Source organism: Dermacentor andersoni, chromosome 7 (genome assembly GCF_023375885.2).
Source record: "Dermacentor andersoni chromosome 7, qqDerAnde1_hic_scaffold, whole genome shotgun sequence".
NCBI classification, from domain to species: Eukaryota; Metazoa; Arthropoda; class Arachnida; order Ixodida; family Ixodidae; genus Dermacentor; species Dermacentor andersoni.
Genome location: NC_092820.1, coordinates 19,843,378 through 19,864,029, shown reverse-complemented (window position 1 = coordinate 19,864,029; position 20,652 = coordinate 19,843,378). Strand labels below are relative to the sequence as shown.

The 20,652-nt window shown below is 42.6% G+C and overlaps 1 protein-coding gene and 1 long non-coding RNA gene across 2 annotated transcripts; one reads left to right on the top strand and one right to left on the bottom strand.

Moving 5' to 3' along the window:
- The first annotated feature begins 600 nt into the window (after positions 1-600).
- LOC126530132 (uncharacterized) lies at positions 601-10,324 on the top strand. Its single transcript, XM_072289560.1, has 14 exons — positions 601-1,398; positions 2,684-2,845; positions 3,096-3,179; positions 3,708-3,788; positions 5,898-5,975; positions 6,661-6,726; positions 6,790-6,834; positions 6,917-7,003; positions 7,059-7,109; positions 7,425-7,478; positions 8,368-8,582; positions 9,392-9,551; positions 9,829-9,951; positions 10,208-10,324. Exons 1-14 carry the CDS (start codon positions 1,296-1,298, stop codon positions 10,240-10,242), a joined length of 1,344 nt encoding a protein of 447 aa, XP_072145661.1. The 5' UTR covers positions 601-1,295; the 3' UTR covers positions 10,243-10,324.
- Positions 10,325-15,304: 4,980 nt separating this feature from the next.
- LOC129385963 (uncharacterized) lies at positions 15,305-17,644 on the bottom strand. Its single transcript, XR_008613429.2, has 2 exons — positions 16,952-17,644; positions 15,305-15,523 (listed from the first exon to the last, which is right to left on the bottom strand). It is a non-coding gene; the product is annotated as an uncharacterized lncRNA (long non-coding RNA).
- Positions 17,645-20,652: the final 3,008 nt, after the last annotated feature.

Below are 20,652 nucleotides of genomic sequence, written 5' to 3'. Positions count from 1 at the left end.
TTTGCTAACACCCTCCGTACTGATAACAGTTTTCGCAACCAGAGTCAGGAGCAACACCACACAGGCCGCAGTATTTTGGAGGAACTCCCAATAGATATGATAAAGGATGTGCCTTTGGACTACATGCACCTTGTCTGCTTAGGTGTCATGCAAAAACTCCTTGTTCTGTGGGTTCGCGGGCCGAAAGAAGTGAGACTTGGCTCTAAAGTTCGAAGTGAAATCTCTGAGAGGAACATTAAACTTGCAAAGTTCATTCCTTCTGATTTTAATAGGAAGCCGCGAAGTCTGGTGGAGCTAGATCGCTGGAAGGCAACTGAACTTCGCTTCTTCTTACTATACGGAGGGCCTTTAGTGTTGTCTTCCACAATCCCTTCCCACATGTATGAGAATTTTCTTACACTGCATGTGGCCATTACAATACTAGCCTCACCTAATTCAACTGCAAGTGAGGTTAGTTATGCAGGTGACTTGTTAAACATTTTTCTTCGAAACTTCATCAACATTTATGGACAAGAGAAAGTGTCGCACAATGTGCATGGCTTAAGCCACATTGCATCTGATGTGTTGCACGTAGGTTCCCTGGATGCTTGGAGTGCATTTCCATTTGAAAACTACATGTCAAACATCAAGAGAATGATACGAAAACCTGAACATCCCCTTGAGCAGCTCTGCAATAGATTGTCAGAGCAAAGAAATGTTCCAAAAAGGAATTTGGTACCATCAGAAGGTCTATTTTCTGTAGAGCATAACTGCGGTCCATTGATTCTGCCATTCCAAGGCACACAGTTTAAAAAGGCCACATTACCTGGCAATGTTGTACTGATAGCTGGTAAGAAGAACAGCTGCTGCACACTAAATAATGGAACAATTATTATTGTGGAGAACTTTGTGCATGACAAGTCAGGCACACCCTTTGTGATAGGAAGAGAGTTCCTCCAAAGAAGAGACTTGTATACAAAACCTTGTCAATCAAGAATGCTTGGGATTTGCATTGCATCTCAGCTTTCTGGCTTGCGGTCCTGGCCAGTTCGGAGTATACTTCAGAAATGTCTGAGAGTGTTGTTCAAGAGAGAAAATATTATTTTTCCACTTTTGCATGCTGTTGTTCCGCAATAGTTGTCATGTTGCTGTACAGATGTTGCAATTTCATTTGTCCTCATTAGTGTAATGCTTTTGGAAATAAACTAGGTTTCTTTCTTTTTTTGCAAGGTGGCCTCTACATAGTAGTGAAATTTCCTGAAGAAGATGATGCTGTTGCCATTATACATAAAAACTGGATCGATGGCAACGGCTGCATGTGGCCTCCACAAACAAAATACATAAAAAGCTTGTTAAAAGCTGGGGCCATGCCTGGAAATGACTGGAGGAGTCTGCCTTGTGAAGTGGTTGAGGCATTTGGTAATATTTATTATTTTATTCATTTTATATATGCAGGCTGCAGCCGTATTGCAATGATGTGTACTCTTTGAACAGGTAGACTTTTCTTGTGTGCTTTATTAAACATGTAAATTAACTAATTCTGCATGCAGCTTGCACTATGTTGCATTGTATTCTGAAGCCCCACCTGTTTATGATAGAACCTATAGGTCGTACCAAAGCTTCAGATCAAGCGAGTGAAAGGTGAATGTTGAGCTTGCAAATTAAATGTCGGCCACTATGTCTTCAGGGAGAACATGCTGTTTTTTAAGCGTCTTGTACATACTTGTTCAGATAATTTTAATAGAAAGTCTTAAAACAAACTATTGCAGCTATAACTTAAAACTATTCCAATCTGTTTTTATTCCAAATTGGCCATTAGCCCTCTGTGATAGGTCAAAATGGCTCGGGATCTGCCCATATTGGTGTGGCGCCCACTCATATGGGCTGGACTCGAACCATTCTGACCTATCAGAGACGGCTAATGACCAATTTGGAATAAAAACATAGTGGAATAGTTTTAGGTTGTAGGGCCTTTTTGTGGACAACTGCACGAGTGCCCACACTGGTTGGGGCATGTGGTTGTACTGCGTTTAACCATAGCTGACTAAACACTTCTGTTGCTGAATGTTCTTATGAAAAGAATAGGAGCATCTTTATTCACATAGAAAACGTTACTTCTGCCACTTTGCACCTGCAAAGTAGGCCATAGTTGATCATTGCAATAATAGTTCAGCATGCTAGTTCCATACAGCACTACACTATGTTGCTTACAGCGCAAGGAATGCCGTCACTATCTCCCGTATTCCGTTGGTACCAATATGGAGAAGTTGGGGTAAATTGCTTTTATAGGTCAAAGCAGATTATTGACAATGTGGGACCACAGTGAACTGCTTAGTTAGATGAGGCTTTAACTGCAGTGATCTTGTTTTAAACGGTGCTTGTATTTTAATTCTTGCCCGCATTCAAATGAAATTTGCAAATTGATGCTGCCCATTTATTTATACTTATGCCATACTTGTCTTTCATTTTTGCCTTAATTTCCTACTCATATGAAAAATCAGTTAAGCCAGAGAGGGCATAGGTGAAATTATACTTAATTGAGGTGTAGAAATAATGCAGTAAAGGGACATGAAAATGAACAAAAAGGTAACTGCTGCTTGTGGCAAGTAACCTTTTTGAATACATATGCGGTTTGAATACATTTAAAGTTCCAATGATGTCCTGTATTTTTAAAGTCAGTGCGGAATAATATTGCCAATTTCAGCCAATTACGATGATGCTGTACGGGGCCTCAGAAAAGCTGAAGACAACTCAGACATCGCAAGTGCAAGTGAACGTGGCAGAGGAAAAAGGAAAAAGAAAAGAAGGCACTACAGTGACGAAGACGAGATGCCACTCCCGCAGCCACCACAGTCTATGCAGAAAAGTATGCATTTTTTTCAGCTATCTGTAAAGAGGTGACAAAGATGTCATGGTCTTCATATTGGAGGGTTACTAGATTTGTGAAATACCGTTTACTAGTCTGCTATGCATGACAGTCATCAGCGGTGCTCTATATTGCCAGTGGACGTATAGCCAGGGAGTGGCACACTGGGCACGTGTTGCCCCCCCCTCCCTTTCTCTAATCAACTGTTACACCTAGAGTGCTCAGGCAATTTTGTCATGTTCTCATGCAGGAGCAACACATGGTATTGCAGAAAGATCTGCAAGGATGGAACCGTCAAGTATTTCGACTGTTTCACAGCACTCGGCATATAATGGTATGGTATCTTGCATGCATTTATGGTGCATAAATGAAGTTGTCAATTTTATAATGTAGTTTAAACATCTCATTGTTTAACTCAAAAGAAGCTGCTGATTGCATTGCCACAATTTTTGGTAATTGCAACTAAATCTGGTAATTTTTACATCACTTGTTTTGCTATGCAGGTGCAATATGTGATGTGCAGGCCATCGAACCACATTTCGGTTTTACTTGTTGCTTGAAAGAGTTGTGGCATGTCATTTGCTCATTTGCTGCATGTTCGTATTTGTTATTATGTAACATTTGCATTCACAATTGTCATCACAGAGAGCTTGTATCACAGCACGTAGCAAATTTTAACATCGCTGGCTGCAGGGATGTCAGGCCCACTAACGTTTATGTAGCTGTCTGTGCACCTAACGGGTCTAAATATTGAACCTGAAACATTAGTATTACAAAATGTTTTTATACTATTAACAAGTACCGCTGTTATGATTGCAACGAGCAGAATTCTTTCCAAGTTATACCTTATGTTCCTGTGCAGAAAGAATGCATGGTACTGCAAAGCGGTCTGGAAAGGAGCCACTGCACTCGTGGAACGTTCCACAGCGCTCTGCATATAATGGTACGACCACTAGCTTGTGTTGGGTTAGCTTGTGTTTCAGCACACTGAAAGATAACCTTTTTGATCTGCTTGAACGATACGTGCTGTCATGGGTGTTGACGAAACGTCGCACCAAAAGCAAGCCATGGTTTACAAAAGAGGTGCGCAGATGCGTTGAAGAGAGACATCTATATGCATGCCTAAAAAGAAAATAATTGCAAGAATCAGTTCAGAAAGATTACAAAAGATATGAATAGATTGGTTCAAAAAGTTAAATTTGCCTACTTCTAGTCGTTTGGTCACCCTAAAGGATTTTGGCAGTATATATTTAAAAAAACAGAAAGGGTGGGTTGTCCGTCCCACCACTTCATTATGACGGAATTATTGTTCACTATAGTCTGGAGAAAGTGAAGTGCCTTAAGGCGCTTTTCAGCTTGGTATTTTCTACTGCCGAAAGCAACATTTGCCCGGCCGACTATCGCCTGACTTTATCAGTGCCAAACCCATGGCAGCTGTTCTATTTGAAGAGCGAGGAATCGTGTCGTTCTTAGGAATGCTTGAAAGAAAACAGTGCTACTACACCAGACAGTTTACCCACGATCCTGCTCTTTTCTTGTGCTTTTTCTTTGTCAAAGTAGCTGCAGATTTTCTTCACCAAGTCATTATAGGACTGATTTTTACCTGATGAATGAAAACTTGCAAACATTGTGCGTATCTTAAATCGGGACTTTTAAATATTGTTTCAAATTATTGACCAGTGTCTTTGACCAGTGTGACATGTAAAGTTTTAGAGCAGAAGTTTTATACTAATATGAGTCATCTTAGTGCATGCTCATTGTTAAATACCCGTCAGCATGGTTTTCGCAGCTGTTACTCGTGTGTCACCCAGATTACAGAATTCGTTCATCACTTAACGAGTGCACGGGATATAGGACATTCTGTTGACTGTATATTTCTTGACTTCTGAAAAGCATTTCATGTTGTGTCACATTCGTTATTAATAGAAAAATTATCTTGGTACAACATAAATGAGAATGTGTCTGTTTACATATTTTGAGAAGCCAACAAACAAAGACTCCAAGGACAACATAGGGATAGGGAAATTATTTGTATGCACTAATTGAATTAAAGAAATGATAAATTAATGGCAATGAAGGTGGATGAAAAAACAACTTGCCACAGGTGGGGAATGATCCGTCTTCGTGTTACGCATGCGATGCTCTAGCCAATTGAGCTACCGCGGTGCCATTTCCCCATCCACTTTCTTGGGTATTTGTTTTACTACAAGTAACCTTGGGAGTTTTAGCAAGTGCTACCACTCGCAAACCTTAGCGGCTGATTGGAACATCCTTTCTGCCGCAGGCGTCACGAGTACGTGATTTTTTTGGTTGAAGGCAACTGGTCAATAAACCCACGCGTGCTTCCTGAAGGCATCAATGTTGCCAGATTCGAGACCCTCAACGAGGGTCTGGAATCAGGCAACATCGATACTTTCAGGTAGCATGCATGGGTTTATTGACCACTTGAGGGTCTCGAATCTGGCAAGATTGGTGCCTTCAGGTAGCATGTTGGGGTTTATTGACCAGTTGCCTTCACCCAAAAAGATCACGTACTCGTGACGCCTGCAGCAGAAAGGATGTTCCACATCCGCTGCCAAGGTTTGTGAGTGGCGGCGCTAGCTAACACTCCCAAGGTAAATACCCAAGAAAGTGGATGGGGAAACGGCACTGCGGTAACTCCATTGGTTAGAGCGTCGCACCCATAATCCGAAGACGTGGGATCGTTTCCCACCTGTGGCAAGTTGTTTTTTCATCCACCTTCATTTCCGTTAATTAATGATTTCTTTAATTCCATTAGTAACTACAAGTAATTTCCCCCATGTTTTACTTGGTGTCTTTGTTTGTAGGCTTCTCGTGATTATCGGGGCCCCTCAGTTAATCCCCTTCTCGTTGTTTACATATTTTGACACTTTTCATAAATGAATACAACCTACAAACTTTTACCACATGTTCTGGCATTTAGTTATAAATTACAAGCAATTACAATTAAGAATTGTGAATTACATAAAATTAAATTAAGAATTACAAGCAATTGGGCCCAGCTGAAGTGATGCCTTGTGTTCTTGTGCAGAAAGAATGCATGGTAGTCCTGAGTGTTCTGCAAGGGAGCCACTGCAGCGGAGCTTTCCACGGCGTCCTGAATGTGATGGTAAGACCTCTAGTTTGTCTTAAAGTGGCTGAACAAAGTTTAACCTTGCATATTCTGTATAATTATTTTTAAAGTCATTGTCCATCATCGACTAATACATATTGTGTTGCTGATTTAACTGACAAAATCAAAAATCACCACAAAGCAAAACAAGTTATGTATCATGCAGGTGCCAATGGGGCAAATCTTTAAACCTTTGTTGGATATCTCAGAATTTTCATTTACTCAAAAACCCACAAGCATCCTTTCCCAAGGGGCCAGCTGCACAAAAATTTAATATGATGGCTGCATGGATTCGGTGTAGTCTGAGTGGTCACCCGAAAGTTGCTACTTATGCTACCGTATGCTCACTGTCTGTGTACATATTTCAACGCTTTGAGTAAACGAATACAACCTACATACTCTCACTACATGTTCTCACATTTAATGGCAGGTTTTCTTTGCTACAGGCAGTGGGGTGTAGCTGACTGAGCCATTTATATTGAGTTTGCGAAATTGCTCATTATGAGTCCAACGCTAAATGCACGTTACATTGCAGAAAACAGCAGTGTTTAAGTTGCATCTCAACGCCATGTGGAGAAGGTAGATTTGAATTTGCAGACTGTTCTAAAATGCACACATTTTGTCAATGTGATAATTTTATTCGAAACTGCAGTGTATTGCTTCTATTTTGGTGACATTGCAGACAACGCTCAGAGTGACTTGCCAGGCTTGTGGCCGTGTGTTAATCGAACGGTGACACCAAGCTCAGGTAAGGTATGCATGGCTATTGAAATCAGCTCCAATACTATATTTGTGCTGTTTTTTTTTGAAGGCCATTACGACTGTAGGAGCCAGCCATTTGAGCATGAACATTTAGGTAGGTTGAGTGCATCATGTTCTAGTACCATGGCATGCCAATTTATTCCCTTTGTTGCATCAACACTTGTCTTTGCAAATAGGGTTGGAGAGACGCCAGAAAACTAGCACCCATGCCCGCTCGCCTCTTACAGCTGCCTCTCAGCCAAGAAATGACTTCTCACGATCAGGTAAGACTAAGTATTTTGATTGCACTGCTGTTACTTATCTTGCCATAACTTGCAGGATCATATGGGCTGAGCAGGGCTTCATTTCCCACTGCTGATGTACTGTCTAGTAAGTGCATGTTACTTTTGGTTGATACTAAGTGATAATTTGAATGCTAAGTTTGGCCATGCTCTGTCATACAACAGGGCATGACTATTGCAGTATTGCTTTCTGGTACAGCAGAGAGTAGATTCCGTTGCAATTAGGCAATACTGCTGAATGAGCTTGCAAAATGTGATTACATTCATAATGCAACCTCGACGTTCGCATGCTATGCAACTGCAAACTTGTGAACTAGAAAACCTTGTTTTGCTATTGATGGACATTTCATTGGCAAAGAACCTTGTGCGGGAAATTCACTCCCAATGGCTAAATAACTTGCAGCACCTACCTCAAGGCCCACAAGCAGGTCGGTTTCAACCATAAATGGGCCATCTGGTAAGCAAAAAACTACATTCTATTAGACTGGTGTTCTAATTTGAGATGCTTTCTAGTGCTACGTATTCTGCCTGTGCATAATGCATGCCTGGATTCTTTGGGCTTTTTTTTAACATAATGGTTAGCATCCAAAATCACAGTTGAGTGTGACACCCTGGACAAAATTTAAGATCAAAAATAACGTACAGCGCGAAGGACAAGGACTGCGAGAGACGACATACACAGCGCTGTATATGTCGTCTCTTGCAGTCCTTGCCAGCGCTGTGTATGTCATCTCTTGCAGTCCCTGTCCTTCGCGCTGTACATTATTTTTGATCATGAATTATCAACTAGCCCAAGCAACCACCCTAAAATTTAAGACTTTTGTGCGCATGGATTTTTGCTGTCAATGTGAAATAGACAAGAAACTACGAGTGTGCATCATCCGAGTTTTCATTGTCAGCTTGCCTTGTCTACTACAGGTGGATGGCCTCTACCTTCCATCTCAAATTGGCTGTATGCTTATCTGCCAAACCTAACCCATGCCTGCGGATTTCTTGATCTCATCACTCTGTTTGCATAATTCTCTACTGCCCCCAACTGCCTATTCTTCCCTTTATATATCACCATTCATCTGGTCTACCATTACATAGATGAGACAACCTTTCCAGTTTCACTTCCCTTTATTCTAAACTAGAATGTCATTTGCCTACATTCTGCATTTACATGTAAATTTTTTGTTTCATTGCTAATTGCATGATTGCCTTTTTTGTCAATTTTCTTAGTTACCAAAGTTCTAGCTCCATGGGCTAGTGCTAGCAGAATACATTGATTACATATGTTTCTTTTCGAATACGTCAGTAAGCTGCAGATTTTTATTACATTGTTATTGTTACCTCAATCTTTGTAGATTTTGAACACCAGGTCTTCAAGATCTTGCAAACAATTTTAATGAGGGTTGAGCACCAAGGGCGCCAACTTGATGCCATTGCACAACAGCTATGCAGTGGCCCTTTGACAGTTGGGCCCGCAAAGGATGTGGTCCCAAAACCATTCGAGGACATCGAGGCATTCGAAGAATTTGATGCCGAGATATCAACAAATGAAGGAACAAGGACATGCCTGGTCTGATATTTTTCCTTCTCTTTACCTCCTCTATCAAATTTACTTGCATATGTGAAACTGACATTCCAGTGCACGTTTTACAGGAATAGTGGTGCAGAGCAAAACATAACACGGACACTAGGGGAGGCACATAAAAAGGACAACACACTGCGCTACAAGCAACAATGATTATTCTCAAAACCAGACTGCTTCTATACCGTCAGCCTCAAGCAGACATAGATCACGTGGAAGCACTGAGACATGCGCTATGAAAATCACACCATCGAAATTGTCATTGCTTACGCAGGAAAGCTAACTCCTTGGGAAATAACGCTATTGATGGCTTGTTAATGCAAAATTCACCAAGTATGTCGATATGCTCTGCCTCAACAATCAATAAGGTGACCTCTTTATATCGAGCAACAATTATGGCGAAAACATGATTATTGTTGGCCAGATTGCTGAGGCCGAGCATATCGACGCACTTAGTGGATTTTGCATTAGCAAGCCATCAATAGTGTTGTTTCGCAAGGAGTTAGACTTCCTGCATGAGCGGTGACAACTTGTTCTGGTAGATTATCGTGGGTCGTGAATATGGTTCGACAATGCGACTTTCATAGTGCATGTCTCAGTGCTTCCACGTGATCTATGTCTGCTTGCCACTGATGGTATATAAGCGGTCTGGTGTTGAGAATAGGTTGTTGCTAGTAGCACTGTGTGTTATCTTTTTATGTGCCTCCTAGTGTCCATGTTACATTTAGTGCTACATCAAAAGTATTCCTGACGATTCACCAACAAGCCCCCTCCCCGTCACTACCCATGTTTTACAGATGAAGCAATTTCATGGTCTTGGAGGCAGCAGCATAGGACCCGCAACACGGCGCATTTTAGGAATTTTGCTAAGCCAAGAAGTGGCAGTGCAGTACAGTTGGCTTGGCAAAAAAGGAAAGAAAAGTTTTTCTGCACTGCAAGTGGCTGACACAATCACAAGTAAGGCATTGGCTGCCTGAATGTTTATATTGTCGGGAAAAAGAAACTTGGTAGAATAATTTCCTTTCTCGCTTTCGAAAGTCAAACTTGTACGGTATGCATACTTCGTACGGGTCAAGCTGAGGAGTGTTAAACCAGCTGAGCCAAGTACTATTGTACTTAAGCAAGCTAAGATGGCTAATATGTAATTTCCTGTTGTTTCTGGATACTGTTAATGTTTTGCTTTGAGCTTGTATATGTACAATGTTGTATAAGTAATGTCCAGTGGATCTTTCAGAGGCTGTAATGCAAAATTTTCCCACATCAAAAAGAAGTGATGTCGAGAGTATAATAAAGGTGTGGCTGCGCCACTCTGGCGAAAAACTTCGAAAACAGCAGGCCAAGGCTGCCACATCTGAAAGTGAGTTTGGTGTTTAGACTATCGTGAAAAATACTCAAAACATTATTATCCTACATGAATACTTAACATTTGAAGGCGAGTGTTTTCGTGCTTATGGGTTTGATCCCCGTATGACAATTTGGATGCTGTCTGGCACCCAACATAGCTGCATGGGCTGCCTGTTTGAGAAGTTGCACTTCGCTGTACTTGCAATATTTATATTGTAGAACCATTGTCATTATCAGTGCTCATCATCACAGTATAAATTTTCTTCTAGGCTCACAAGATGTGAACTCGGATTTCTCTGATTAAATGCCTGAAAATTCAAGATTTCAAGAGGAGTCAATTTGCTCAAGAATTGCTGGCCTTGGCAGGTGCCACCAGTCTTATAATAAACTCTAGTCATTGGCAAACTGGTTATATTTGTGTTTGCTTTAGCAGGTGCCATGACTATCACCCGTATGCATTGCCTGCTACAGATACTTTTTATAACCAGGTAGATTCATTTTCGTTGGTACAGAAAAATTACATTTTCTTGCAGCCAGAATTTCATCCATGATGCAAAAGGCAGAATTTACATCATCTGGGCAAGGTGCTCATGGCACCTTCAATATTGTGTTTCGTGCGATAGATGAAGTAGCCAATTCAATTTACAGCCACACGTCAGGCAATTAAGCAGCACCAAACCTTACTGTGCATATGTGTTGAAAACTAGCTGATCATGGCAAGAGCTTGTGCTACTTTTGTCACGTAATGCCCTGCAGCATTGGCTGTTTAATATGTGTAAATTAGCCTTGTATATTACCCAGCAAGCCGAGGCTACCAAGGCATTCCATTCATTATGATCAACTTCTGGACGCAGCAATATGTGCAGCCCATAAGCATGCCTTAGTGTTATGTTCTGTTAAAAGCTAAACGATGTTATTGAATGCAAAAATTCTGCGTTCAAGCAAGCCTACAGTGCACCCTAATAAGTCCTCAAAACATCCTAGAAAAATCCTTGTGGGCTATCTGAGGATGTTCCGAGGATGTGCCGAGGCCGGACATGAGGACCTTTCTAGGCCTTTGCAAGGACCAGTAGAGGATGTACTCAGGACGTTGCAATGTACTTGAGGGGACGTACTGAGGACATACTCAGGACGTCAGTGCGTTGTCTGGGGAAGCACTCCCACTCAGTGATGGAGTAATTTCTCTCGGCAGGTTACACCAGGTGGCTGATGTAAGCTATCACGCACTCGGTAGCATTCTGTTGTTGATCGAGAACAGCGCCGATGCCATGGCCGCTTGCGCCAGTGTGGACTTCGGTTGGTGCAGATGGATCAAAGTGGGCAAGTATGGGAGGGGTGATCAGAAACCCGATGAGAGCGGCAAACACGTAAGCCTGCTCCAGGCCCCATGAGAATGGCGTGTTCTTTATAAGATCTGTCAAAGGCCGAGCAATGTTGGCAAAGTTTTTGACGAAATGGCGAAACTAAGAACACAGGCCGATGAAGCAGCGCACGTCAGAAGCAGAATGTGGCACAGGTAAACTGCGTACGGCACAAACGTTTTTCCGAATCTGATTGACACCGGATGCGTCAATGAGGTGTCCCAAAAAGGTAATCTGACGGCGCCCGACTTGACACTTCGTGGAATTCAGTTGGAGGCCGGCTTTTCAGAAGACCGCAACAATGGCAGCGAGTCGGGTAAGGCGGCTGCCGAACATAGGAGAGAAAACAACAGCTTCATCAAGGTAACGAAGACAGGTGGTCTATTTGTAGCCTCGCAGAAGAGAGTCCATCATATGTTCAAATGTTGCAGGAGCATCGCATAGGCCAAAGGGCATGACTTTGAACTGATATAAGCCATCCGGCGTGATGAAGGCCGTCTTCTCGCAGTCCATTTGATCAACTGAAATCTACCAGTAGCTGGATCGAAGATCGATGGACGATAAGTATTTAGCTCTGTGCAAGCAGTCCAAGGCGTCATCGATGCGTGGTAGTGGGTAGACGTCTTCTCGCGTGATCTTATTTAGGTGGCGGTAATCGATGCAAAAATGCCAGGCACCATCTTTCTTTTTCACATGGACCACAATCGAAGCCCAAGGGCTGGCTGATGGCTCGATGACCCATTTGCGGAGCATTTTGTCCCCTTTTGATTGGATGACTCGACGTTCAGCATGCGATACACGATAGGGACGCCGACAAATATGATTTGTGTCTCTGGTGTTTATACGGTAGTGAACAACAGATGTTCGGCCTAAAGGCCTGTTGCCGAAATCAAAGATGCCTCTGTACAATTCAAGCAGGAGACGTATGGCCTGTGCAGAGGTGAGGTCAAGTGAATCATTTTCGCAAAGTCATCCGTTAAGGAACCAGAGCTGGGAGCTGCAATTGGCACTAATAAACCACTCTCAGAATTCAGACTCTCAGTATAAAATTCGGAACCACTAGAAACGCTGTCCAAGAACATGCTGGCCGGAAACACTTGAGGGCAAAGGCTGAAATTCGGAAGCGGTAAAACAACTTCGTTATTAGTAACCGTGACCAGCGTATACGGAACAATAACGTTCCGGTTCAAAAGCACATTGATGATGGGGCAAAGCACATATTCACAATCAGGAACCTGTGGCTGGGCGGTCAAAGTGACGTAAGTAACTGCCTTGGGTGACAGACGCACATCGTGAAATGAGCACAAGTGCGGTGGGGCAGTGCTCGGAGCATCGGCGAGTTGAGGCAGTTCTAACTGAAGAACACCGGTCGTGCAGTCGATGAGAGTAGAATGAGTGGATAAAAAGTCCAATCTAAGGATAACGTCATGAGGGCAGATGTTGATTACAGTGCACATTACAAGAACAACCAGCATGCCACAGTCAGCCATATGAAGCACTTGGGCAGCTGCTGGGGTGAGGACCTTCTTTAAACCTCTACGCAGGCTAGCACTCATCACAGATGTGTGGGCTCCAGTGTCGACGAGTGCTTGGACAGGTATGCTGTCTATTTAAACGTCAATTACACTTCTCCTTGTGAGCGTAGACAGAGGATTTGCTGCAGTACCACCTCCGAGGGCTGCATTTCTTAGTTTTACGAACGGGTGCTGCCAAACGCCACAGGGGACCAAAGGCGACGTGGCTGCGGCGAACGGGAAGATGGGCGACGTGTTTGCGGTGAGCGAGACTGGTGTCCGCGCGGTGATGGTGAGTGACTGTACCACACATTCCTAGCAGAGTTGGCGCTGTTAGATTCGGCGGTGGGCGAAGCATTGCGGGCATTTTCATCGAAACGGCTCAGGTTGGTCGGCGTGCGAAGTGTTGAGGACCACGAGTTGCGACAGTGTCAGGTGACATGACCAATGCGGCGGCCGGTGAAACATATCGGCTGGTCGTCTGCAGTTCTCCACTCAGTTGGGTTGCAATAACGCGGAGAGAAGCGTCGGGGTGGAGCAAAAATAGTAGAAGGGCGTTTGTTAGCTCTGGGATTGGCAACAACACCGACAGAACATAAACCAATGTTTTCAAGTTACTGGTGAACGATGGCTTGTAAGAGGGGGACTGAAAATGCTCTAGCATCAGGGATACGCGAACAGAAATGCAGGCGCCATCGCATCCAGTTCACGTCGAATGATTCGCACCACGTCCTCCGACGGCGACGTTGTAGCAGTATTGGGAAGTCTGGCGAATGGTTGCAAGACGCATCGGCTTTTGGCCTGCTCGAATTGTCGGCACTCTTTAAAGATAGCATCAACTGTAGAGCAGCTTTTGCACATTAGCAGATTAAAGGCGTCGTCAGCAATGCCCTTAAGCACATGCCCGACCTGATCAGCTTCTGTCATGTCGTGATCAGCTTCGCTTTACGACAAAGTGCCAGCACGTCCTGGATGTACAAGACATAAGACTCCGTGGGGGATTGGGCAAAGGATGCCAGTTCCTGTTTTGCGTCAATTTTACGGCCGGCTGGTGTGCCAAACAGCTCTGTCAACTTCTCTTTGCATTGGTCCCATCTGGTTAGCTCCTCTTCGTGGTTTTCGTACTACACCTTTGCCCTGCCTCTTAGGTAGAACAACAGGTTAACTAGCATAAGCGTAAGGTCCCTTCTGTTGATTCCGCTCACGCGTTCGTACATAGCCACCCCCTTTTCAACATCGGTCCCGCACAAAGTTCCAGGATCCTTGGGTTGCACAACCTTGGCTATGCCCGATGACAAAGGACAGCAAGATGCTACTTTACACCGAGATGTCGCCTCTTATGACATTTCAAGGCAGCGAGACTGAGACTGCACTGTATTCAGTGGCACTGACAACCATGATGTAGAGGATTGACTTTCCCCCTATGTACAACATATCAGCAGAATACCCACGAAACACGCAAGCAGCTATTTGATGTCTAAAAGATGTCTTGAACGGCTAATTCAAAAGCCTAGTAGCTGTCTTGATCAAGACATTTTGTAGCCATGGACGTCTAGAAGTACTTCAGTAAGCCCTGCTAACGTTACGCTAAAAGTTGGCTAATGGACAGCTTGACGAGAACAACTGAAGACTTTTATTAGACATTCCCTCAAATTTTTGCAGGAGCTGTTACAGTAACACGACGTTTGCCCACAGTTACAATTTATTTTAAACGAGGCATGGACATCAGAAAAAAAAAGTTTATATTGTCGGATAGAGTGATGCACAGGTAGTTTTTCCAGATGTGAACCATGGGAATAGTGTAGTACAACCTCATTGGTCAATTAGTGCTTTTTAATTAGACCAATCAATTGAATGCCGCCTGTCAGAATTATTTTGCAAATAAAACAAGATCTGTATTGTATGATGATATCATTCCAATGTTCACCCATTGACCTAAACAAGAACATCTCTGCGTGAAGCATGTCATTATTGACAAAACTTCGCCCTGCTGGGTCTCCACCAAATTGAAATAGCTTCTAGCAAAGAAAAATTGTCAGTGATGCTGCAGTTCAGGCAAAAATTACATCCTGGTTTCAGCTACAGGGGGCACAATAGCATTACACCAGTATACGAAACAGAACACTGTGCTGCAATGAGTTAAGAAATAAAGGATAGTACACATCTGGAAAAATACTCTGCAAACAACTCTAACTAGCAATATAAATATATATTTTCTGATGTCCATGCTTCATTTAAAATTGAATTGTAACTTACTTTGTGGGTGCCTCTTGTAAGTAACGCCACATGCTTGCACAGCATCACGCAGAAATAATGGCCAGTTCTTCGGCATATCATCCATTAGTGAATTCCTTGTACGTTGCATGTTACCAGAACTGAAAGATAAATCATAATATGCTGTTATTTTTTTTCATAAACTGTACGATGAGCTTTTCATGCATAAAAGATGATTGCAAGCGAAAATGCAGCAAGACATCAACTTCACACCATGTCACATACTCATACTTTATTACCTAATAAATTAGAAAAGACGCAGAAAGTGTAATCAACAAGAGTGACAAATAGCAGCAAAGGTGATTATGGATAAATCTTGATGATTTGCCGCCGCTGCCAGAGTAGGCCAGCCTTCATAGGAGAGCACTTGCTGCCCACAAAAGCTTGCTGTTACAGGCCACGCGTGACGGTTCTTGTAGACATAGGCAAGCAATACCTGCACAGAAGAGGAAAAAGAAGGCGAGGGAGGAAATGGGAATATTGAAATTGGCACTTCAATTAGTAATATGTGCTAAGTAAGAAGTTTGCTCACATTAAAAATAAATTTAAGCACTCCTTTCTCTTAAATTATGGGTATCTTAAGGTATGTATGCGATGATGTTAAAATGACTAGTACATTTCTTATCATAAGAAGCCAACAAACACTGACACCAAGGACAACATAGGGGAAATTACTTGTGCTTAATAAATGAAATAAACGATAAATTAATGGAAATTAAAGTGGATGAAAGAACACCTTGCAGCAGGTGGTAACCGAACCCACAACCTTCGCATTTCGCGTGCTATGCTCTACCAATTGAGCTACAGCGGCGTCGTTTTCCCATCCACTTTCGTGGGTATTTATGTGTTCTAGTAGAACCCTGGGAGTGTTAGCCAGTGCCACAACTTGGAGACCTTGTTCCTGCCATATAGTCATTAAGTTGCATAGCAGAGTCAGCCTTTAAATTATTATATAGTGTTTTGTGGCTAAAAAGCCACTTACCAACCTGTCAAACAAGTCTGAGAAGCTTCCTGCAAAATATAATCAGCTTAAAACAGTAATTCACTCTGTAGGTAAATGATGTACTAACTTAATTAAAAGTTAAATAGCATTTTATATTGTTAAACTAAAAGCAAGTTTGACATTTTGCACTGCCTAGCTGTTGCCTTCTTTTCAAACTTAAACATGACACAGTACAGAGTAAGCAGGTAGCATGCAAAGGAAGACTCGTGATAAAGTAGTGTTCCAAAGCAACACTCCTAGCTGGATCAATCACTTTTGTTGATATATTTTCATGTGACCCTAATTGGTTTAGGGCAATACCTCACACAAATGATGCAACACCTTGGATGATGCGTCACACAAAATTGAAAGTATCTCACGATGTGATCAAACGATAACATTGCCCACTGTCTTGGAAGTGTTAACATGCTGTTTGAGCAAGAAAGTGCAAAGTGATTCATATAGGTAGCAAATTCATCAGTGCATCTATAGCCTCAGGTAATTCTGAGAATCTATGTTGACTCGCAATTGAGAAGCCACTGCACACAAAAAGGTGTATTCAAGTAATGGTCCATGCTGAATAATTTCCCACCTAGTGAAAAGGCAAATGTGGCAGGCTAATGGGCTAGGGCAAATAGATTGCTAAATTCTGATAACACCTCCAATGATATTATTGAAATAGGTGATAAAAAACAGCACAGGTAAAATTGCAGTTATGACAAAATTTTAAAAGCACCTCTGCAAACTGCTGGAACCCTGAGCATCATGCCTGTTCTACATGCACATATGTTGCAGCGCAATCTACATCTCAGACGCAGGCGCCTCCACACATCACTTTGTGATCTCCTCACAATAAGGTTAAAAAACAGTCGCACAAGCTACCTGATGATTCATTTTGCAAGCGCCAGCCAAGTGCTGATGGTGGTAGAGCGAAATTGAAGTTTGTCCTTGTATGGAAGCCTCGGCCCATGTTTTATCAATTCTAGCGGCAAAGCGCACCTTTTACAGCACACATAAATCTTAAATTAGACTGCTTGCTGATGCTGTACGGTAAATTCCTGTAAAGAAACTAAATCACACAGAAAACATTTAGAATACCAAACTAATCAAATACTATCTTGAATACATTTGTGCATTAGGGAAGCAAGGTGTAATGTACACTGTTGTAGCAAATTTTTACTCATGTATGGTATACTTGTATGACACAGCAGAGTTAATTTTTGAGTTCTTACATAGCAATGACTACCTACAGGTACATTTTGTAAGGCTTAGGGAAACTAATTGTTAGTAGAACTGTATGTACACTGGCACTGAGAAATTGGTTATAATAGCGGCAGCTTATAATGGACCAGTGCAAAAAAATGCCCGTTTGTGAGACACCAACTAGCTATTTTACCACGAAGCACTCCCTGGCCTTAACCCATATAAAAAGCACTGGGAGGACCAGAGAGGGTACAGTACATTGGCTTACACTGATCATGATGAGGTCCCGTCATCCAGCTAGCGCCAAGGTACAATAAGGATGTCCAGCCGTCTATAGAGTGAAAGAAACAAAATAAGATAGCATCAAGTCAGTTGAAAGGTAGATTTGCAATTACAACTAAGGTGACCCAGTCACAGTCATTCAATAATAAATGCGAAGTTGTGTTTTCACTCCCAGATGAAGCACCTACTACTAGGTTAAAGGTTTTGCTGCTTATTTAGAACAAAACACAAGTGAAATTTGTACATCAGCAGACGATTTAATTTGGAATTGTATAGATGAAGTAAACATTGCAGTTATATTTATGTTTTGCTATAAAGTGGGAACGCTACAAACTGCACAGTCACTGACACACACGCGCGCACACGCAAGAACAAAAGGACACAAAATAGGGCGAGTTCAGTCTGGTTCAGCATTACAGCCATTCTTCGAATGCACTCCTTTCGGTTGGTTCGTGCTACGTTAACCACAAAGACTAACAAGCAGGGCAAAGTTCTGACTGGTGTTGCGGAAGTCATGGAGCGCGGTAGTGCTGAACGGCTCTTTAGAACGGCTGAACACAAGCAGACCCTCGTATAAAAGTAATGACGAAAACTCGCAGGGCAGAAGAGCCCATATATCAAGAACTGTCGCGGGTAACACCTAAAAATATTCACATTGTTGACGAAAAACGAAGTGCTATGTATTTCACTTACCGGAAAAGGTGTTATCCGAACGTGCGACGTACAAAGACGCACCGAGACACGAAGGCGGCGAACGCAGATCCCGCCATTGTGGTAGTAAGCCGTCGGCGAAAACACGCAATACAGCCGATGTCACGAAGCACTGATGCAAAACACACGGCAAACAGCATCAGCACAGCTAAATGACTCCAATTAATATCCAGCATAAATGTACAGAACGGCTTAGAATGACGCACAACTGGAATAACGAACCCACGACCAGCCCACGACCGAGACATTGCGGGCGGCAATGGCCGTTTTTTCAAACTTCCTGCCTCCCAGTGTTTCCAGCGCAGAATGAGACGTCCGACAAATTTGGACTGTGTCGCCGAAGTGATCGCAGCGCGGTGGCTCTGTGACACCGCTGTGCAACGCCGGCGTTTCGCTGCTGCGCGAGCATAGAATGGCTTCCAGGCGTCGTGTGCGCGCCCCGTATCGAAAACAATAACACGCCCTTGATTGTTGAAGTTCTGGTGTGAAATTATTTAATATCAAAGCCAATTAACTTATGTTGCTTCCAACGAGTTCCATTTGTCTGTGGCGTCTTTTATTCGCTAACGCTGACGGCCGACGGTAACCGCACTTTTAACACGTCGTTTGGCATTTTATGCACTTTTAGACAAAAAGATCTAGAAAAGTTCTTGAGTTAGACATTCTGAATGTGTTTACCAAAACAGACTCTAGTGGCATCAGTAGTGGGTTTTGCCGCAGATAGAATATATACTAGCATATTCCAAGTGCTGAGGTTATGTTTAGAAGAAATTCTATTTTCAGTCTTATCATAGACCAAGACGTCTATAGGCGTTTGTAGCCGTTTCAAGAAGTTTTTAAGAGGTTCTGTGTTTCGTGGGTAAGAACAAGGAAATGTCCCACACAGGTGCGTGGCACTAAACTGGACGCACTATCTGCTGTATGCAAGAGAGAATGAGGGAAAATGAGCTTCCCGTTACTCCTGAACACCTACCTACAACTGTTTTTATGGGCACAGCATTGAAGCTGCGATTGAGGTAATGCCTAACGCCACATGAAATACAAAGCACAATACGTCAACACACAAAGACCAAAACAACTGCACGCTGCATGCTCAACGTGTCACCGAAATAGACACACCTGCTTTATGTTGCATCTGAGCTGAAACGGGTGAATTCCAAACTCTGTGTCACATAACACCTGAAAGAATTAACTGCTATGAGAGAACCAGTGAGATTAATCTGGCGCGCTATGCATGCATCTGTAGCCTAATGAGTAAAGAACTGGGCTGCTGCACTAAGGACCCAGATTAATGAACCACCATCAGGCATGTTACTAACTATTATTGAGCCTATCTGACCGGATGTACGAAGAAGCCCGGAGACATATCATGATAATGCTTTGCACAAGAGACAACGAAGCTGAACACATGTTTTCTGCCTTGGGCTTGCAATGCTCTACCAAGTGTGCTTCAACGGCAGTTGTCCCAATGTCCATTTTCTTGGATAGCGTCGCATGTGTACTAAGCATAGCCCTGGGAGTGCTAGGCAGCAGCACTCACAGTCTTGATGTCAGATGTGAAGTATCCTTAAAACACTCACACTACAAAGCACATGATTTTAGAAGCTGGCAACTGGCTAATAAACACTTGTTTTCTACCATGAGGCACTAAGGCAGCCAAAATGAAGACATTTGTATCTTATGAATGAGAAAAATCAGGGGAATCACTCGGCTAAATTTTTTGTTTATATGAAGCATTTGATGGCAACAGACAGTGAAGCAACTGTGACTATATAGAAAAATGGGTTAGAGCTGACGATAGTCATTGGCAGCTCACACTATAATGCTTTCTCTACAATTTATTGTCTCAAGACATCTGGCAGCAAATCTTCTGGATTCTTCTTCTACTATGTCCTTTGGAACTGAAATTTTAAATGTGTGTAATACTTCATGGCAACTTAGAACACTTAAATGGTTAAGCATTTCCATACCTTAAATATGTGGACCAGCTTTGTCACCTTTCTAGAACAATAACTGTGTGGTGTCATACATCACTCAAACCACTACTAATTAAATCTACCTTTAGATGAGCAGTACCTGCATAAGACGCAGCAGCATACCCTTTTAGCAAACGGATGTACATATCATGCTCAGACTGAGCAAACCAAACAAACCAACAGCGACCAGTACTTGTGTCCATTTGTCTTCAACGAGGCAGAAACAGGCCAGGTCTCGATAAAAACAACGAATATAAGGTGCAGGCCGAGGAAATAAGCAGAAGCTGTAAAGACAGCAGCAAAGTGAAACAAATTAGCGAAATTTGCACACAGTCAGCAGTCTGAGCCGAGGACAATTCACAATGTTACTGTCACAATTGGAAGCAAATTCTCCTCGTGCAACAAGAAAAA

Excerpts from the sequence above, each read along its gene's own strand:
- LOC126530132 (XM_072289560.1), top strand. The coding sequence starts at position 1,296 with ATGTGGCCTCCACAAACAAAATACATAAAAAGCTTGTTAAAAGCTGGG. Across the intron at positions 7,004-7,058 it reads AAATGACTTCTCACGATCAG|GATCATATGGGCTGAGCAGG; the intron begins GTAAGACTAAGT and ends CATAACTTGCAG. Across the intron at positions 9,552-9,828 it reads AGTGGCTGACACAATCACAA|AGGCTGTAATGCAAAATTTT; the intron begins GTAAGGCATTGG and ends TGGATCTTTCAG.